This window comes from Triturus cristatus, chromosome 3_1, assembly GCF_964204655.1.
Source record: "Triturus cristatus chromosome 3_1, aTriCri1.1, whole genome shotgun sequence".
Taxonomy (NCBI): domain Eukaryota; kingdom Metazoa; phylum Chordata; class Amphibia; order Caudata; family Salamandridae; genus Triturus; species Triturus cristatus.
Genome location: NC_140583.1, coordinates 852873773 through 852890999, shown reverse-complemented (window position 1 = coordinate 852890999; position 17227 = coordinate 852873773). Strand labels below are relative to the sequence as shown.

The 17227-nt window shown below is 41.8% G+C and overlaps 1 protein-coding gene across 1 annotated transcript in view; it reads right to left on the bottom strand.

The window, feature by feature from the left end:
• The window catches only part of LOC146861181 (dynein axonemal heavy chain 11-like), a 2741463-nt gene that overhangs the window by 2016196 nt on the left and 708040 nt on the right, over positions 1 to 17227 (bottom strand). Inside the window, exons 22-23 of the mRNA XM_085646213.1 lie at positions 1713 to 1946; positions 12 to 143 (exon numbers count right to left, since the gene is read on the bottom strand). Of these exons, the coding sequence (XP_085502339.1) occupies positions 12 to 143; positions 1713 to 1946 (366 nt within the window). The remainder of the gene's footprint in view (positions 1 to 11; positions 144 to 1712; positions 1947 to 17227) is intronic.

Here is a 17227-nt window from a genome sequence, read left to right as displayed (position 1 = left end):
CAACGAATTACCTTCTGAGCTATAAGCTTCGCCACGACGTCTCTGGCGTGCACATCAATTGTGCATATTGTCATGATCTTCTGACGGTCGCCAGGGGTGAGCTCCCCTAGCAGCATGTTGATAAGGGCATTCAGCTGAGCAATCTGCAAAATAATTATATTTCAATGGAGATATTACACCTTGAAAAAATCTATTATGTGTCAAGTGCTAAATGGAGCAGTTACGGGTGTCTGTGTGAGCTGTTTCAATCAAGGCAAATAACTTTTTTACACTAATCACGAGATTGCTTTCTAATACCAGCGTCTCTAACGATGAAAATGCACCTGATGGTAACAATTACAACTTCTGTACACTGTGAGGGTTTATTGTTTTGAAAGGTTGTTTTATTTGAATAATATGTATGTGGAATACAGTGAGGCGACTGTATTGAGATAATACAAACAGGCACACTTCATTTTGGTATATCCCAGGCCCCATAACTTTAGCTTTCCTTTTTGCACCTACACAAATATGCACCCCAAAATAAATGGCAGGTGCAGCAGGGGATCGTCCTTAATGTTGGAGGGGCTCTGCTCTCCCATCGTTTTCCAAACATGAAGGGTGTCTGTCAGGCTGGGAAATAGCCTTTGAGTTAGCGTCAGGCAGCCGTCCGCTGTACATGTGCTGAATGTCTAGGCACCTGGCTGTCTGAGCTGAACTTTGCCAGGCTGAAGATGTCACAAGCGCTGTAAGTGTGACCTCCTCAGCCCGGCACAGGGCCTGTTGGTCCTCACCCTCATGACAAGAGGGAGCGTCACTGATAACCTCGGACATTGGTTTCAGTTTAAGGCCATAAAGTACCCAGGGCCAAGTGTCTATCAGTAACACCCGTCAGAGAGAGGGGTGAGTTAGCAGTCTCACTGACCCCATTCACCTTTGTGACGAGTAAGGGACAGCTATGTCCTCTCATTGGCTGACCCAGAACAAGGGCAGCCACCACCTGCTCAAATTACTGGCCACCACTGTTCAAATGCTACAATGCACAGGAGGAAAAGCATGCCTGGTGCAGTACCAAACCTTCCAGGGAAGTACCTCGATGTAAAGAAGACAACCAATGACAAAGCAAACATAGAAGAGGTACCCAAAAGGAAGCAACTATTCAAGCTTCTCTCTCACTAACTCTCTCTCATACATTTACACTCAGTGCAATATGGCAATAGTAGCTCATGCTTCCCTCGCCCACAGTACACATATGAGATGAACAACAGCAGAGCATGTTTTCTTCATTCACTCACACAACATATGCAAATGCAGCGCATGCAGCAGATTCACAAGGTTCCTACACACACGGTGGTACAGCACAAGTAACAACAGTACAGTCATCCTTAGAAACAGAGTAAGTGCAGAGTGGTCAGAATTGACAAGTTCTCTCAAGCATAGACAACGTACAGGTATAGTAGTGCTGCGCTCTTCACACACAGGGCCGGCTTTAGCGCAGTGTGACAGGTGCAGCCGCACTGGGTGCTGACCTGTGGAGGTGGGCGCTGACCCCAGGGGGGCCCTGTGTTCAGCAATGTCTCATGATTGGAGAGATCAGGGATACTATTGCCCGGTGGCAGTGAAAGAATGGGAGGAGGCAGCCATGGGGCGTGGCGGGCGACAAAAGTGATTGTCGCACCGGGTGTCACCAGTGCTAAAGCCAGCCCTGTTCACACACATTACAAAGTCCATACCTGCTTGCGATTGTAATCTTTAAGCGCCGTTTCAAACCCTTCTTCGAGCCGTTCAAAGGCAATTCCAACATCTGCAGCCCACCAAATTTGACTTCCAGTTAAAGCAGCCTGGGCAGAGTAGTCAAAAAGCCACTGATCTCGTGGCTTGTCTTCATAAGCTGAGATTGCCTCCATTATCTCCTGTCGGACTGCTGAACGCATGGCTTCTTCCAAACGCCGTAACCATCCTTCCGCCTGCAAAAGGCAATTAATACAAAATAATTAAAAATGTTTGTAAAATTTAAAGCCAGGGAACATGGTAAACTGACATGCAGACATCCTTTGAGAACACTAGACACTCTTTCATTCGCCCGGGGATTAACATGGAGAGATCAACAGCAATCCGGTTTGCCAAGGCAGTGTTCAACATGCGCTTAATCATTGCAGTTTGTACATATAAACTGCATGGAAGAATTTATTTTTGAATAACTTAATTTTAGAAATGCTCACATGTCCAAAATAATGCAGAAAAATGTAACAAATCACAGACCGCTACTTCTGACATGGGCATCGATTTACCAACATGCCAGGGGTGGCGGAAGCAACGTCACATATCCTTTGACCTTAATGACAACACATGAAGTGATGTTATAGACAACAGGAGAAACCCATAGATCCAGGGGACAGGGATAATAAATTAGGGGTGGGCGTAATTTGCATAGTCTCATTACGCAAACTCCGCGAAACGGTAAGAAATGTCCGCGAGCAAGCAAAAATTCAGCGAAAACGCGGAATTGCTTGTTCGTAATGCTTTTTTCCTGTTCGCGAACGCTGCTTGCGTGCTCAGGGGGAAATATCTCGCGAACACGCATTTTGAGAACGCAAACAAGAAAATAATTCCGCAAAGCTGCAGAACGCAGAATTTTGGGCAATTCCACGTTCTCAGCGGAACGTGAAATTACGCAAATTACGCGAGCGGAACGGAATTTACCTCCCAGGCCTAGATAATTTTGAAATCTTACGAAACTATCCCAAGTGGAATAATTTAAAATGACAAGTTTCCAACATTCGTGCTATATAATATATTGCATGTGTAAATATATAATAGGCAAAGATATCGTCAAGTGTAATCCAAAAGATGGTATTTAATACTTTAGATCATATCCATATGCATGCACTTATTTATTGGCAGCATCAAGCGTGAATGGAGAGTGCTCAATGTGCAAAGTAAACACAATGCTCGTGAAATCGAAGTAGATGGCACAAAGTGAAACACAAAAAAATGAGAACAAAGGCAATGGCGAAAAGTTACGATAGTTCAATTTTGTGCTGGGAAAGAAATGGATGAAAAGGTTTGTATATGTCTATCGTTGCACAATAAAAGTCTCTTCTGCCAGTGCAGCTTCTTGAGTGCCTCCCTCAACGCAAGCCTAGAAGGGTTCAAAAGAAGACAAGCAGCAGCACTCTGCACTCTTTGGAGTCTCTTGATCCGACACTGCGTAACCCCCAGGTACAACGCGCTGCAGTAATCATGCCTTGATACAATCAGAGACTGGACCACTGTTTTTCAGGCTGGATCTGGCAGGAGGCAGAGAATCTTACTTAGCATCACAAGGAATCCAAAACATTTCCTGCCATTGCAGTGATTTGGCTGTCTAAAGACAGCTTACTGTGCTGCCAGATTTCCAGATTCCTAACTTTAGCTTTAGGCTCAGGTAGGGGACGGATCCAACTCCACAGGCCACCAACCCATAGATCAGATATTGAACTTCATGCCCAGAGTCAGCACCTCGGTTTTTCCAGCATTGAGCTTGAGGCAGTTCTTGTCCATCCACCTTGCAACTTCAGACAGGAACACAAGAACGAAGCCATGTTGGAAGGGTTTTGTGCCAGCATAATGATATGCTGTCTGTCATCAGCATATGAGATGATGGTAAACCCATAGCATTCTATGACTTCCGCAAGTGGTTTCATGTACACTTTAAACAATGTAGGGCTCAAAGATGAGACCTGCAGCACTCCTTGGTTCACTAGAAACACCTGTGACTGGAAAAGCTTTTGCGCTACCTAAAAAGTGCACCCATACAAAAAGAGGTGACCCAGCTCAATACTTTATTGCCTCTCTACAGTTCCATAGTCTCTCCAGCAGGGTGTTATGGGACACAGTATCGAACGTGGCACTAAGATCTAATAACTGCAATGCCAGCAAATTGCCTGGGTCCAAAATCTCACGATCAACTCTGATATCAGCAACAAGGCAGACTCAGTGCTGTGTGTTGGGTGAAAGCCTGATTGTGTCACTTGTAGTAAGTTACTACTCTCTGTGCAGTCTTAGAGCTGTCTGTTAAGAAACTTCTCAGTGATTTTTGGAGACAAAATATAGTAGGGACATTGGACGGAAATTCTCTGGCTTAGCAGCAGCAGTACAGGATATTTTAGCAGGGGGACCACCACAGCATGCTTCCATTGCCCAGGAACCTGGCTAGAGGCCAGGGAACCATTAATCGAATCACCTACAACAGGTAGAATAACTTCCACTTCTCTTTCCAGAATGAATGGAGAGGCCAGAAGGGATGTCATATGACCATAACCCTAATGACATCCTAATAAATGCCACCATTAAATAACCATAATAACGGCATGTTTAATGTAACAACACAACACTGACAAATGTGTATTTGATACCCCTCCTACATTACGTTGTACACATAGGGCCTGATTTACAATGAGAGTGACTCAGTGCGTGCCGCAAGACACTTGGCTGCACTGCGCTGAGTCTCTTTCAAAGCACTGGGATGAGCATATTTTACAACAATATGTTGCATCCCTGTGCTTTCCCCTGCACTGGTGCACAATCGACTGCCATGCGCCGGCACCTTTGCAGCATGGTGCAAGGATGCCTGCATTGTGGGGAGATTGTTTTTGTGCAGAAAGGGAAAGATGTCCCTTCCTGCACAAACACAATCAATTGAGGTGGTTTCCTCTTTCCATGCATGCTGTAGAATGCAGCATGCATTGAAAGAGAAAAAATACCTTTGAGCCTCGCTACACCACCCCTGGGGTGTTTTAGCATTCTGATGCATTTCCAGGTTTATGATTTCTCGTAAATCTGGAAATGTATCAGAATACATGGGTGTTGCGTCGAAACACCCACAGCAACATCCATGTCACGACCCTTACATGCAGTGTTGCGTGTGAAGGAGCGATATTTACAAGCACAGGTAAAGCCACGCAGGGTGGCTTTATGTGTCCTTGTAAATATCGGACAGCAGATTGCGCCGCAGGTGCATCACGAAGCATTATATACCGGTGGCACAAGGGGCTTGTAAATAAGCCCCATAATATGCAAGAAAAGCATTTGTTGGTTCTCTTTGTTACAGAAAAATTATGTGATCATCTTGGGAAGATGTAGTGCAACAAAACACAGAGCACCACTGGGAATCTAAATTATTTATGCCACAAACTATCATAATAATTCCCCTATTGTATACGCATTGAGAAATATTTTGTTAAATCGTAGGGAAAAGGAAAAAAAACAATGATTTATTATTGTTAAAAAATAGTAGTTATGTCCTCCTTTATTAATTTATATAGATCATATATTGAAAATGAACTGTGTTAGTAGCTTAAATCATTCCTTAATATTAATACATTTGTTTTTTTATCATTTGCAAGGCAGCATTACTCCTGCAAAGAACAGCGGTGAGGTCCAAACAAAAAAGTTCATTATCTTTGGTAACACTCTTTCTGGTTGATACTCTAACCCCAGATTCCTCACATTAGGATACTCCCCAAGAGCCAGACTAGATTTGGAAATCAGTATTCATTAGTGCTCCTATACACCACTGGGCAGCACACTGTGGCACCGTGTTGCATCCACGTTGGGTCCGTACGGACCCAGAACTGATGAAAAGGAGCCACATATAAGTGCCACTCCTGTTTGTGCACTGACATCAGTTTCTTATTTATGTTTCCATACCCTCAGAAGTGGACCATGAACAATTGTTGGTACTAGTGTGCTGATCTTTAACTTTAGACCTTTTAGATGTTAAAAAGAGGTCACTTCACAGAACAGAGGTGTAAGGGGTGCAGAATCTCTAGTTAGAGTATCCACCAGATAGAGTGTTAAAGGTAAGTAAACGTTTATTCTGATGGATGCTTCTACCCACAGAATCCTCACCTTAGAATAAATACCAAAGCAGTACTTCCCCAGGTACTGACCCTCAGACCAAAAAGTCCTGCAGGACAGAGCAGGAGACATGTCTTTCCTCCAGTCTTGGCTGTCAAGACAGTAGTGCTTTGAGAACATACATACTAATGTCCATGTTGCAATCTGGCAGCTATCAAGCACACGTACACTGCAAGCCAAAGTAGTGGCTGTAGCCGTAGCCCTTGTGGAATGGGCTTTCAGACCATCTGTGGGCTGCTGTTGGGCCAGCTCACAGCAACTTTAAACGTAAAGGACTATTCACCTCAATAGGATCCTCTTCAGCACAGCCTACCTTTTCTTCACCCCAGAGAACACCACAAAAAACGTATAGTCCACAAGGTGTTTCTTGGCACTATCAATGTAAAAGCTTAAAGCCCTTTTGGGGTTCAGCCAATAGAGCCTCTCCTCCATTCTCGAGCAAAGTTTCTTAAAATGTATTTTATTGGCATTTGAGGTAATAAATACAACTTCACTGCCATACAAGGCAGAGTAATATGAACAAACCATGCAACCAGTTTTTGTGATTGACCTTACCCCAATAAAATCTAAACATTACCAGTGATTGACTTATCAGCATTGTCCATCAAAATCTGCAGCAGTACAACATCTTGAGTACATTAATGTCAACGCTAATCAATTTGTGTGTCAGTAGAAGCCAGTCGTTGCAGGTATTGACGTAGTGGTTCCCATATATCTCTGGGTCTAGATGCAGCTGGTAGTTCTTCTGCATATAACGCAAGGTTTTCGTTACAATATACCATATCCTTTACCCAACACTTAGTCTTTGGGGCCAGCACACTGTCCCAGTGTAGTGCGACTTGGCGCTTGGCTAGTAATAGCGCAATGCGCACAAACTTACCTATCGCGCCTTTTAAGTGAGGCATATGACATAGCAAGCAGATCGAAGGTGCACACTGTAATGCATCCCAGTCATTTCATGTAGTTGGTGCAGTACCCCCTCCCAGAATAAAAGCACTCGTCTACACTCCCACGCCAAATGTAAGAAGTCAGCATCAGGTTGTCCGCATCTTTTATAATTACTAGTTTCTCTGAGGCCACATCTGTGCAATTTAATATGAGTGTGGTAAAAATGGTGAATGTACTTGAAATGTATGATGCGCAAGTTGCCATTAGGCGTGAGGGCACTTGTCAGCTTGCAAATATATTCCCATTCTGTTTCTAGTAGTGGCGGAGTTAAACTGGTGTTCCAGCGGGCCAGACTTCTATCCGGTTTAAGGTCCCTCCCATCTCGCACTTCTCTGTAGAGTTTCGTTACCAGTTTACGTCTAGTAGGTGCAACGAGTAGCATTTTTAGCGCTGGCAACAATGGGGGTTCTGATGGGTATGTGTGACAGTGGGCTTTAAACGCTTGTCTCAGTCTGTGTATAGTAAAATTAAACAGTGGCGAAGGGTTAGTTCTGTAACTCAGGTCTTCTGCCGTAAGGAAGTGCCCATCTGGGTAGATGTCTTGCATAGTCACCATGCCCACTTCTCTCAATGCCCTAAGTGGGCCCTTTTCTCTTGTCACTGATAAGGCCGCATGATGTGCGAGTGGCAGTGCCGGTGCATAAACTGGGGCCTGTTAGTCATCTTGCCTATAGCTTGCCATGCTGCAATAGTCGTATCTATCGTGTTGATTTCAGTTCATGGCGTACCTCTGTTGATATGTGTAATAACACCGGATAATGGGGTTGGCTGTGCATCCCCATCTTCCACAGCGATATGGGGAGTGTAAGCATGAGGTCTAAACCAATAATAGGCATATTGCGCTTTGGCACAAAGGTAATATATAAAGAGGTCCTGAGCACTGAAGCCTCCCATAGCGTAGTCAGTGTGAGTGTAGTCCAACTTACTCTGGCCTGCTTTCCCCCATATCATGCGAGTGAGAGAAGAACGAACGTCCCTAAAGAACTGTTGTGTCAGTTTAATTGGGATGTTACAGAATAAATACAAAAAGCGTAGAAGTACAACCATTTTGATGATTGCTATACGATCTGTCAGGGAGAGTGGCAACTTATTCCATCTGTCTACCTGTTGCTCCAGAGTGGTGCATGCTCTGCCATAGTTCTCCCTCATCACTATTTTGGGGTCCCTATGTATCCACACATCCAAGTATTTCACCGGGTCCGTGGTCCACACCAAAGGGTAGTCCATACTTGCGGGGGGCATGTTTGTTGTTAGTGGTATAACTATCGATTTATCCCAGTTAATTTGCAGTCCTGAGAATAGTCAGAAACTGATATATTCCCTCAGCACTTGCATTAAATACCGACCCGGTTCTACCACAAATAACACCATGTCATTAGCATAAAGTGAAATGCCTACCGGGCGATGCAAGAAATTCAGTGAAAGTGGGCACCCCTGATGAGTGCCTCAGTATATTTGAAATGGTTGTGATGTCAGTCCCCCCACGCGCACCAGCGCCATGGGGCTGTTGTATAAAAGTCGTATCCAACCCAGGAACAGTGGCGGGAAACCCATGCGTTGTAATGTATGAAACATGTAACTCCACTCGATGGAGTCAAATGCTTTTGCCGCGTCCAGAAGGATCGTGGCGGCTGGCAGTTCAGGGTTTAGTACATGGAACATGCCAAAGATGGTTCTCAGATTATGAGACGTGGACCGCTCTGGGATAAAGCCCGATTGGTCCGGGAGGACCAAGTTAGGCATGAGGGGCCATTCTCGAGCAAAGTTGTCACAATTTTTGACAAGAATGCTGCTTGAGTCCTCCTTGTCTGGAAAAAAAGGTGGTGTATTGAGGTTGATCTGAAAGCACCTGGAGTTCACTTGTGTGACAAGCTCATGTAATTGCAATGGGTATGGAAGCATTCGAAGTCAAGAAACCAGATGAGCAACTATGCATCAGCTCTAAGGAGGTGCACATGAAAAATGTCAAGACCAAGTTAAAGTCCCACTGTAGAATCATAAGCGGCTCGGGAGAGAACATATGTGTCAAACAATTATTAAATGTCATTGCAATAGGTGATTTAAACAAGGACAGTTGGTCCGATGAACTTAGAAAGGCTGAAAGGTCCAACTAATAATCTTTAATGGTGCCCACTGCAAGGTCTTGCTGGGCTATAGCTAAAACAATCAAAAGGATGTCCAACTTGTAAGGGATCAATCTTACAAACATCACACTAGGCCAAATATTTGTTCCAACACCTGGAATAAATCGATTTCATGGAATGGTGCCTGGCAGCAAGGATGGCATCCACCACCCTAGGAAGCTAGAATGTACCTAGCAGTGATGACAGAAAAGTCTAAAAAGAATCGAAAGCAGGGAAATGAAGATGAGGAGACCGCAAGAAAGACTGATACCGATAGTGATTATGGGGTTGACATTTTAGATGCTCTGCTGTTGTAACGCCCGCTGCTTTATGTTGCTCCATAGTCAGGTCTAGAGAATGCTAGAACCTCTAGGTGAACAGTGGCTACAGCTCCTGGTTACCCGAGTGTAGTTCATTTGGGAGATCATTTTCAACACTCTCAATTACAGCTGCATCTGCTGAGGCAGCCACTACTGTAATTGCTCCAGGTGTTACAGCTTCTACTGTAACTGTTCCTGCACCAGTATCACAGGTTGCATCAGCTCAGACGTTAGCAATTCCTATTGTAACTGCACCAATAAACATTGCTACAAATCCTGTTGTTCCAGGAGCTGTAGGAGGACAAGACACAGTTAATGCCAACATCACAAAACTTCCAAATTGTTGCCTGGACCAAGGTCTTACAAGCTCCAATGGCCCCACAGAACATGGGTAACCCCAGATTTGAATATATGTAAATCAAGCACCAAGAGAAAACCCACATCTTTTTTTAAAACCAGAACCCATTTCAACAATTCCCTGTTTCAGAATATGAGCTTTGACCCTGACAATTCACAATGGCGGTGCCTGAGGGGGGTAAAATATTACGTACTTGGTGCAGTCTTAGAGATAGGCCAGATGGGTCCATTTGTAGAAGGTGAGGTAAATGGTCACTAAGTGCCATTTCTGATAGACACAGGTGCTACCCATTACAGTGTTAGAACAGCGGACTTTCCTGACCTTCCCCTCTCAGGAAAGAAAATCCAAATTATATGTGTCACAAATAACCAAATAACTAATCCTGTTTCAAAGAACGTTCCTGTAAAAATATGTTAATTTGAAGAAGATCACCAGTTTGTTTTGTGTGGCTTGAACACAGTTATTTCCACTATGAAGACATCTCTTGTTCAACTTAAACTGCACAATATACTGTACACCAGATGGTGTTGAATTCCAAACACATGATGAAGATGTTGAATTTAATATGGCTAAACAAGGAACAGTTGTAGAATTGTACCATGTAAGGATGCTAGAGGATTTACCTTCCGACTTAGGAGATGCCTTAGAACCTGAAGTATGGGATTTTTCAGGAAAAGACATTAGACTCCTTAAAGGTGTAGAACCTGTCCAAATAACAATCAAACCAATGGCAGTATTCCAGAGGACGCCACCATACAATATCACACCTGAGACGGAGGCTAGAATCACTCTGGTGATTGAAACAATGTAAAAACAGGAAATTTGAGAGAAATAATTGGAAGTCCTTGCAATTCGCCAATTATGGGCTTACAGAACGGCAACTGAATTGTGCAGGACTTGAGAAAGATTAACAACATAGTTCTCCCATGTTGTCCTGTGGTACTGAATCCAAAAACAATATTATATCAGACTTCTTGTGATACGGAGTGGTTTACTGTTGTGGATCTCTGCCAGGGTTTTTTACTCTAACCTTTGCATGAGGACAGTCAATTCCTATTCTCATTTGTATTCCAAAATAAGAGTTTTGGCAAGGTGCTGAGTTCCACAAGGGTATACAGAAAGCTCTTCGATCTTTAATCAGATCTTGAAAAAGAATCTTGAGACTTTACAAATACCCTGCAACTTTGTTCTTGTATAGTAAATTGATGATCTACTTGTAGAGTCAAGTGCATAAGAAGTTTACAAACAAGATACAATTGCTCTGTTGAACCATTTGGCTGGGAATGGATATAATGTATCCTACCAAGTTGCAATACTTTCTAAAAGAGGTTTACTTACGACATTTTATTGAGAAGGGAATAAGGAAGGTGTCACACAATAGAGAATCACAGCAATCCTGAAACTGAATCCACCTAAAATCCAGAGAGAAGTCGAAATGTTTCTGGGAATGGTAGGCTACTGTGGATACCCAACGTTTCCAAGCCTTTGCTGAGGCTGACCCACAAAGATGTGCCTGATCTGCTTCCATGGGACATAGATGTGTGACATGTCAGCAGATGAATGTAAAGAGGAGAGTCACATAGGAAGAGCAAGAAGGCCCTTTAACGGGCTGCAGTTGGATTTTATCGACAAGCCTGTTTGCAATGGGCTGAGATATATCCTTTTTGTGAGGAGTTTTAAATTCGACCCGAAGGTATCAGAGCACTTTACATGAGCACCAGTTGAGTTACACAAGGACACATTTATTTTTGTTAGGCAGTGAGAGATTAGTTGATTTGCCCAGAATCACAGGCTGTTGAGTGCCATTGCTGAGACTCGAACCCGGTTCCCCAGATTTGAGATTGACCGCCCTAGCCGTTAGACCACATCCTCTTATTGTGTACAGTTTCTCTCAATGGGTGGAAGCCTACCCAACATGGAGAAATGGCAGCCTCACTGTACCTAAACTGATGTTGCGAGAACTCATACCCAGGTTTGGATTTCCGGTTTCGCTGGTGTCAGACCAAGGAATTCATTTTAATAATGGAATGCTTAGAATGCTGTGTGTAGCAATACTAGTGCAACAAAGATTGCATTGTAGCTACCAACTAGAAGCTTTCGGAATAGTTGAGCAAACAATGGAACACCGAAATCTCGATTGGCCTACTTCTCTGAAATGGCCAGATACTTTGTCATTAGAACTGATGAGTCTCCTAAGCACTCCTGATAGGAGTTCAGGATTGTTGCCACATGAGATACCTTTATGGCATGCCATGCTACTGCCTGCTGTGCCTACAAAAACGCTTGTAAATATCACGGATGACATGATTCTCTACTACTGCAAGGGGTTCGCTTGTGTGGTGCATTCTTTCTCTCACCAGGTTGGAGCTCTCACTGCCATTACGAGTCAGGAGCAGTGCCACAATCTTAACACCGATGAATGGGTCCTTGTTAAACAGCATGTTTGGAAATCGAGCCAAGGTGGAAAAGGCCCCTATCAAGTGATCCTGATTGCTAACACCACTGTAAAATGAGCTGGAATATCCAACTGCATTCATGCATATCACCCAGACTGAGATGTCCACTTGATGAGGTAGTGACAAATGAGCTAACTCCACAACCTCCCATGTTTGTTCGTCCTGCAGGACCAGAGGAAGGTGATGTCCATCAAAGTTCCTAAAATCTCACAAAGTGGTGTTGAAGTATTTCCTGAAGACGAAGATCTAAGACCTAAATGAAAGGGAGTTACCGAATCACCACTAAAGAAATTGAATGAGCCTGAAGAAGGAGGGAAAGATTACCAAGAAAGGAGGAACGTCCAGGCAGTATGAGACTATTGAAATCTAGTGTGTCAGTTTAACGCATACTACAAACCATCATCAAAGAAACGGAATCTAGTGGTATAATTGACACAGAATAAGAAGGTCAACAGGCACCAAGGAGATCTAAAAGGGTAAGAGTACCTTGTCACAGGTACTCAGTACCTGAATGGATCTATTATGCAGAGAATGTGGCTAATGCAACAGTTTATGATCCAAATGAACTTAGAGCAGAACCAGTTGAACCCCCAAGATATGCAACCTTAACACAGCACATGATTAAATCTTTGAAAACAAAATCAGAAATAGATTTGCAAATTAACATGATTAGTTCAGTTCAACAATACCTGATTCTACAAATAATGACCTGTGTCTAAACACAGCTATAAAGATGGTGACAAATGAACATGACAATTATTACCTAAAGAAAAAATAAAATAATTAAGAAGAATTTCCTAGGACCAAAGTTGCAGCAGAAGAGTGGGTTGGCATATTTAGAAGTAGATGGAGTAGGAGTAGGGATGACTCATGAATGTTATTATATATAAGCTAAATGAAACATTCACAGGTTAGGTGTAAAATAGTAATTGCTGTTACACTAATAAGTTTCTCTTCACAAAAGAATGAATTCTCACCCACAAGCTAAGGAGGTGGAGACAGCTTGGTGCTTCTTTAGATCTCCTACAAAGATAGACACTGTTAAGGCCTTCGAACAAAATTTTACATGCTTAGGGAAGCCATTAGAAAAGAAGATGTGTTAAAGAATGTGTGTAAAGAAGAGGAAGACAAAAATAAAGAGAAAATGATATAGCCCAAATTAAAATCAGAAAGACGACAGAAAGGGAAATTATGCTTTTAAAAAAGAAGGAATCACATTAGAAACAGACATATGGGGGACAGTAACTGTGAACATACTTTTGAAGTTCTCGTTGGACCTGCTTAAATATTAACTGGGGAGAAACCAGTTATCCCTGGAGTATATATTATTTGTGGACAAGATGCTTTTTTCCAGTGGATTGTGTTGCTATTTAGCTTTATTGTTTCCTAAAATGTATCATGTAAATAGATTAGATGCTCTAATAATGACGGCAGCTCATAGACTCAAATGAAGTACAATTGATGGAACACAATTAGTGCAAGATATTTTTGGTGCAATCATTCTCCCAGTATAGAAATCAGAAAGCTTTCTACAATAGTAAATAAATGAGCCGCTAGTACATCTGGTGCATTGCTAGCATTTAATACAGAATTAATAGCTATTAGATCCGTGGTTTTGCAAGATAGATTGGCTTTAGGCATAATGCTGGCATAAAAAGATGTTGTCTGTCAGATGCTGAAAGCACAACACTTCTATTCATATATACCCAATAAGAGTAGAATGATAGAAGAAATTGCAAAGAACATTTCTGACTTAAAACCTGAATTAGAAACCTTGGAAACAACTAGTGTGTTAGGAACCTAGGTAATGGAGCTTCTGCTATAAGTAATTGGCTTGGAAATATTGGTAGTAGATGTTTAGGGATTATACTAAACCCTATAATGATTATTGGCATTTACCTAATATGCTTTCATGCTTTGTGTAAAAGATTTAGATGTTACCTCACTGTAAAGAAAAATGAAGAAGGAAATAGGCAAAGGAGAGAAGAAATAGAAACGGAGGAAAGAAAGATTAAGGCTTACAAGAAGTTGAAGGAGGTGGAAATCTTAAAGAGTAAAATAGATGACTCAGCAAGAAAGGAAGGTGTACCTTGAAGATTCCTTTGAAGCCATTTGTGATTGCGATTCTAGCCTTCAAAGGGGGGAACTGATAGAGCGAATTTCCTCATTTTTGCAAATTAAATGCATTTAGCTAGTGTGCAATTTGTTCTGATTAACACACATATCATAAATACAATTTTTGTAGTAGGTAATTATACTTAGGCATTGAAAGCATACAAAGGAAGTAACATAATGTACTGACTTAAGTTAGCCTAACTACTGCTGCAATATTAATGCTAACTTTACATGCCTGGGTGAAAAGGCCTGTTATGACTTTTAACTATTGTCTTGCACAAGATGTTTTTTTCTTCCACCACAGATGCTTTAACTTTCCACAAGCCTTCTGTTAGCTAGTGAATATGGCCTTGGTATGTATTAGACAACTGATAGTGACAATCTCACTGGGAGGAGAGGAGATGGCAGGAAATGTAATTCATGGGAAGAACTGTCTGACCTGCAAGATGTGTATGGTGTATTGTTTCAATGTTGCAATTCTGTGGCCTATTGTGAAGATGTAAGAAACTAGGGAAATCACTTGCTCCCAGGGAATGTATCAGTTGTTGTAAATACGCGTTAGCAGATTTATATTTGTGTGTGTTCACAGAGCAGTGGTGAGATTCTTCTATCTTCAGAAGACACCCCTCTGACTCCTTCTTTTCACTGAGAGATGCCTTCTGATTTCTAGCTGAGAATACTTTCTATCTTTGAAAAATTCTCTTTTGCTTAAGTGCAAAGGCTTCATGCCTATGCATTTCTATTCTCTCATCAGCACTCTTTATGTGGGTTTCGGAACCGACACCTTTCTTTGCTTTTATAAAAAATTGCTACTCTTATGCCTAAAACTTTATTATATTAGAGTAGCAAATTTCTTTGAGGAACACTCTTGCTGTATTGTTCCTATTTTATTTGTAATATTCACTGAGATTATCTTTAACCTTGTTTTGAAATATCGACTAATGGATTATTTGAAAATCTGTAATTATCATAAGTAAATGTTAATTCTGATTGAACAAATAAATCGAGCTGAATTGATTTGTTAATACAACCCTTTAACTCACACCATTTCTCTTTAGTAACTCTAGTGAGGCCCCAAATGGACATCACTGATCATGGTGTTTGATGTAAATAATTTCTGTTTTTTAGTTCCCCTTGTCGATGAACAAAGGTCCATATGACCAATGGTGGGAGGTTATTTAATGAATATACTCAAAGACTAAGATACAAGAACCCCAGGTCCAGTACCTACTTGTCCAAAATGTGTGATACTAGGCAAATATTTTATTTCACAGAGCGAAGAGCACACTTTTAAATACTTGAGTTAAGGATATGTGCTGTACAAGTAACTCGTATGTTTGATTTATTAGACTATAATGTTGCTCCATCTATAATAAGAATCTAGGCCACATTTAAGGTGTGCATGACTACTGACTTGCCTCTTAGTCTACTAATGGCATTGTCGTTGGGTGGCGAGTCATGACTGCTTCTATCACTTTTAATAAATCTTAACAGTGATTCGATCTGCGATACTAAGGTAAAACCCTTCTTCATGTAAAAAAACAAACACTTTTTATTTCTAAGAGATTTTAGCATAATTTTATCTTATGTATACTGCATGAGATACATTCAAAATGTTTTTATGGTTCAGCTTGTGCACAGAATTTTAGAACTAAGCCAGACCAATGCTCTGCTCCCACTCTGTTAGCCCTATTAATTAATTGCTTGCTCGCCCCCCTCTATTTACAACTATGGCTTAGTACATGGACATACTTGATAAAATGATTTGTAAAAGGCAACGATAAGAAATATGGAGCCTTGCCTACATGCACTGATTTGACAACTCTACCATCAAGGCTTAATGTAGCAGAGACAAAGAAAAGCGTATGCAGTGAAAATACATTTAATCAAAGACATTGTGTTCTGAATGACCGTAGTCATGAGTTGCCAGTTAGAAATATGAGTCTCACCAACTGGAAGGATACTAGCAAGGTCTCTTACAAGTGTTGGCTGAACTGGGTCATTCACCTCAGGGGAGCAGACAATATTGTTCTACAACAGTCACCCTGGAAATCCTCCACGAGGAACATATGGTCTACCCTGGATGACTATTTTGCTTCTCATAAGCCGCCATGACTTCACTTTCTGGAAGAAAATTCCCATGTGGTCATCATACCATGGTTACTGACTTGGTCGGACACTTGATGTTGTAATATGTTATATGATTAAGATGCTAGAGGCGCCGGATAACTCTCTTTTCTCTCTCCCCTTTCTGTCTCTCCTTTCACCCTCTTTCCTTTCTTTTCTTTGCTCTTTTTTCTTCCTCTCCCTCTTCGGGAGTTGGAGATTTAGGGGTGACATCACTGGCAAGGGGTTCGACTAATGTTGACAGCTGTTTGCTGACCCGATGAAGCACAGTCATATGTACTTAGGGGCCCTTGGCCCTGATCCCAACTCCTGCTCTGTTTTCTCTTTTTTGTTTGCATAAAACTTCTCAATAAAGATATTTTGAAATCAAAAAGAAATATGAGTCTCAGGGGAGTGACACCTCTCAAATGTATTCTTGATTTGGTAGTTAGGTCTGGGGGCCCTGTGTTGGGTCTGCTCTATTTGTGTCCTTTTTTTCTCATCTTTCTCATTTCAATAAGAGGTTTAAATGTGTTCAATTTTTGAATAATGATCTTAAATATATATAGTGAGTAGTGACTAGTTTAGCAAAAAAGTTGTAAAACTGCACCCATCGAAGTACTCCTTAAATGGGTGCACATTTTACATTTTATTTTTAATTACTAACATTGCCAGTAGAAGCCTTGGCAAGCTGTATCAGTCTCAGGTTTCCAGGCATAATACTGGAAATCAAATACACAAAGGGTGATGTAAATGAATGCTTGCAAATAGTCTAGCCAGTGGCAATCCATGCAGCTAGCACATTAACCTATTGTTTTTCACCTACTGCGCCACTCTGCTCAGTGACTCACCTAATGCAAATCAATACTGACCCTGTTACTCGTGGAAAGAGTCCATTTCGAACCTTGGGATCGCATTCTT